This window comes from Ursus maritimus, unplaced genomic scaffold (genome assembly GCF_017311325.1).
Source record: "Ursus maritimus isolate PB19 unplaced genomic scaffold, ASM1731132v1 scaffold_32, whole genome shotgun sequence".
NCBI lineage: Eukaryota > Metazoa > Chordata > Mammalia > Carnivora > Ursidae > Ursus > Ursus maritimus.
In genome coordinates this window covers 6,305,462-6,309,400 of record NW_024425786.1, presented here as the reverse complement: position 1 = coordinate 6,309,400, position 3,939 = coordinate 6,305,462, and the positions used below count along the sequence as shown (strand labels likewise).

At 58.3% G+C, this 3,939-nt stretch overlaps 1 protein-coding gene across 1 annotated transcript in view; it reads left to right on the top strand.

Annotated features, from left to right (window-relative positions):
• Positions 1 to 3,939, top strand: part of ENO1 (enolase 1) — a 16,344-nt gene that overhangs the window by 11,002 nt on the left and 1,403 nt on the right. The window contains exons 9-11 of the mRNA XM_040645743.1: positions 2,481 to 2,682; positions 3,208 to 3,316; positions 3,482 to 3,540. Of these exons, the coding sequence (XP_040501677.1) occupies positions 2,481 to 2,682; positions 3,208 to 3,316; positions 3,482 to 3,540 (370 nt within the window). The remainder of the gene's footprint in view (positions 1 to 2,480; positions 2,683 to 3,207; positions 3,317 to 3,481; positions 3,541 to 3,939) is intronic.

Sequence of the window (3,939 nt, the reverse complement as noted above, 5' to 3'; positions counted from 1 at the left end):
CACGCGCAGCAGTCTCTACCCTGTGTGCGTTCAGGGCAGAGCCTAGGCGCGCCGGCTCACACATGAGCTGAGGCTCACCGCGGGGCTCTCGCCCTCCCACCCGTATCACGGAGCCAGGACGGCCTCGCTCAGGGGAGTCGCTGTGACAGTGACAGAAGGGATCACACTTTGTCACCGGCCTCCCGCACCGAGGCCAGCGGGGCGCTCACCTGGGTAGTCCTTGATGAAGGACTTGTACAGGCTGGCCAGCCTACGTCGGCGTGATGTACCTGCCGTCGTCGGGGGACTTGAAGTCCAGGTCGTGCACGCCCGACCTGAGAGCTCAGAAGCGGCCACGTCCATGCCAATGACCACCTTGTCAGTAGCTCGGCTTTCCCGATGGCGTTCTTCAGCAGCTCAGAGCTGGAGGGGCAAGGTTGGAACCAGGCGGGGAGCGAAGTCTCCTTCAACAGCTGCCGGCCAGGAGCCTACCAGAAAGACCAGGAGGTGCTGGCCCAGGCCTTTGCTTTAATGATTCCAGTGCTTTTCTCTGCACCGGAACAAGAAACTGCTGGTCAGGGCCCCCAGCAGAACACCGGAGTGGGATTCAGTCTCGACTCTCAGAGGCTTTCTCACTGCACGAATGCTCGAATTAGCACCCAGGAGCAGCTGTGCTGGCGAGACAGTTACAGTGACCAGCTGAGATCAGCTGTCCTGAGGAATGGGCTTTCGACAGAGCCGAGCTGGGATCAAGAGGCGCCGGTGGACCGGAGTCAGGGCGACAGGATGAGGCCAGGCTCTGCCTCCGGGGCCCGCTGTCCCCAGCCAGGCTCGGGGTCAGCCTCACTTGGCAGTCCTGCCCGTACGGAAGGGGACAGAGACACTGGGCCCCTGTTCCCTACAGATCTCCAAGCCATCACATTAAACCACATGCATCAAATGGCCGAGCACCAGCATTTGATGATTGACCCAAAGAGGAGGATGGACATTTTTTTTCTCTCACTAGTTGCCCTGAAGGCAACAAAATGTCGAGAACCCTCCTTCCCTTCTATAACATAGGGCCCTGCCGTGAGTTCTTGTTCCAAGACTGTGTCAGACTCAACTCTTACATTTAACCCTGCGCCTAGGACTCCGGCCAAAATGGCGCCGTGGAAACTGTTCCTGTGCTGGACGAGCTGAGCGGGTGAGTGCTTGAGCACCTGGGAGCTCCAGCCAGTAGAGCATCTGACCGCGGCCTGAAGGTCATGATCCTGGGGTCCTCTGGAAGTCTCTTCTGCCCCCGCCCGCCACCGTCCCTTCCCCGGCTCATGCTCTTCCTCTCTTCTAAATAAATAAATCTTAAAAAAACAAAAACAAAAACGGCGAGAGTCATCTGCCTCCCTGTACCCCACCACATAGCTTAATTGAAAGCGACTAACCAGGCCATGTGGAAATGTCGAATTAACAAGGAAATTCCTTGTTACTTAAAAAAATAATAAGCTCTGGCTGCACATCCCGCCCCAGCACTCCGCCCAAAGTGGACTCAGTAGAAAGCCCACCGTCCCGGAGGTGGCAGGGGCGCACGGAGTTGACAGAAGCGACGCCAGCGCGCTCGGAAGGCGTGGGGACTCCGTGGACGAGCCTGTACCTTCTTTGTTCTCCAGGATGTTAGGCGCAAAGCCGCCCCTCGTCCCCCACGTTGGTGGCGTCTTCCCTGCATATTCTCCTTGATGACATTCTTCAGGTTGTGGTACACCTCGGCCCGATGCGCTGGCTTCCCTGGAAGCTGGCCGCGCCACGGAGGATCATGAACTCCTGCATGGCCAGCTTGTTGCCGGTGCGAGGACCACCGTTGATGACGTTGGAAAGCCTAGGGAGAGAGAGAAATATGCGGCCCATCTGGCCTCGGGAGTCCCACCCGGTGCCCTGAGTCCGACCGCATGGGCTCACAGAGGGGGCCACGTGTGGCTTCGACGCGCTCCGGGTCTCTCGTGATAAGTGGCAGCGTGCCCAGCAGCCAGCCTCCTGAGCCGAGGGACTCGCTTACACCTCAGCGAAGACACGCAACCCCGCAAGGCCAGCAGGATGTCATCCCTAAAGATGAGGCACAGAGTGGGTTAGTAATTTGCCCCAGGGCACTCAGCACGTGCTGGAGCACAGATCAGACCGGGATGTCTGAATCCCCGCACTGAAACACAGAGTTAGAGAATGTGCCCGAGCTGGGGCCGAGACAAGCCCAGCTCTTAGCCTCCTGAGGCCATGGCTGTTTCTACTCCCGCTGGCATGACACTCAAGCCAGCCTGGACGGAGCCGTGTCCCGCTCAGCATCTGTAAGGCCCCAGGATTGCAGGTGACTTTGGTGCCCTGTCACAGGAGTTGGTGGGCAGGCAGAGTGTTTCCAGGGCTGGAGTTGGGGAGCTAGTCCTGTCCTGCTGGGGTGAGGGGTGAGGCCAGGCAAGGAGGTTCGTGTTGCCGGTGGGCACTGGGGGCTCACTGACCAAACATGGCTCTCCTTTCCCCAGTGGTGTCTATCGAAGACCCGTTTGACCAGGATGACTGGGAAGCCTGGCAGAAGTTCACTGCCAGCGCCGGCATCCAGGTGGTGGGGGATGATCTCACCGTGACCAACCCGAAGCGGATTTCTAAGGCCGTGGGCGAGAAATCGTGCAACTGCCTCCTGCTGAAAGTGAACCAGATTGGCTCCGTGACTGAGTCTCTTCAGGCGTAAGTGCCCTCGGGGGTCGGCTGCCGCAGAGCGAGGGGCTGGGTCTCAGCCAGAGCTCCTGCCTGGCGTGCGGGGGGGCCCTCCTGGCTGGAGCTGTAAGGGAGCTTCCAGCGTGAACTCCAGCTGGCTTCTAAAGTAAGCAGTGGCACCAGGGGCCTGGGCTCTTTGAGCACCCGTGGCCCAGTCCTGACCACTTGTGGTTCTAGACTTGTGACCTAATTTTTCGTGGGGAATATCAGTTATAGGCGCTGTCAGGGGAGAGAAGTCTCTCCCCTTAAAGGGGCTGAACCCACATTTTTAAAACATGACCTAGAAGCTGAGAAGGTCCTCAGGGCTCTGAGCAGAGAGGAAGGTGAGGATTATTGTCCCCAGGAGTTGAGAGCTTGGTGGCAGCTCCTGGCTCGACCCCTCCTCTGGTCTCCTGGGGTGATGAGGCCTGGCATGGGGAGGGCCCGAAGGGGCGGCTGTGCCTGCGAAACAGAGTCAGACCGTCAAAACCATCTGGGTTGTTTCCTGACTTCTAGGTGCAAGCTGGCGCAGTCCAATGGCTGGGGCGTCATGGTGTCGCATCGCTCCGGGGAGACTGAAGATACCTTCATTGCTGACCTGGTGGTGGGACTTTGCACTGGGCAGGTAAAGAGCTGCTTGACTCTCCTCTGACCTCAGCTTCCATTGGACCAGGAAGGAGGGGGGCAGATGGGGTCCTGGGTGTCCCTTTGTCCCCTCCTTCCTGCCTGAAATGCTCATGAAGATTGAATTTCCTCGACAAACTAAGTGACCGACCTTTTCCCCTTCCAGATCAAGACGGGGGCCCCTTGCCGATCGGAGCGCTTGGCCAAGTACAACCAGATCCTCAGGTAAAGAGGAAGCCTCCCTGCGCCGCCCTCCCCTGGGGGCTCCTGGCTCTGTGGGGTGTGTGCAGATGCAGGGCCTGGGGCCCTGGCCTGAGCAATGTGGGGTTGGGGTGAGCTGGGCGTAGAACATGGGCCCTGCCCCATGGCCCGGAAGCTGGAGCCTGAGCTGGGCCGTGCTGCCATCTCCTGGTGGGAGAGGGAAAAGGTTCCCCTTCGGAATTTAATCCTAGAATTTTTAGAGCTACAAGGTAGCCTTAGTGATGACCTAATTTAGCACCCATGTTTTGTGGATAAGGAAACCGGGGCTCAGAAAAGAAGGGCAACAGGAGGGGTCCCACTGGAACCCAGTGCCTCTGGATGTTGTGGTTTTTTTTTTTTTTTTTTTTTTTTTTTTTTTTTTTT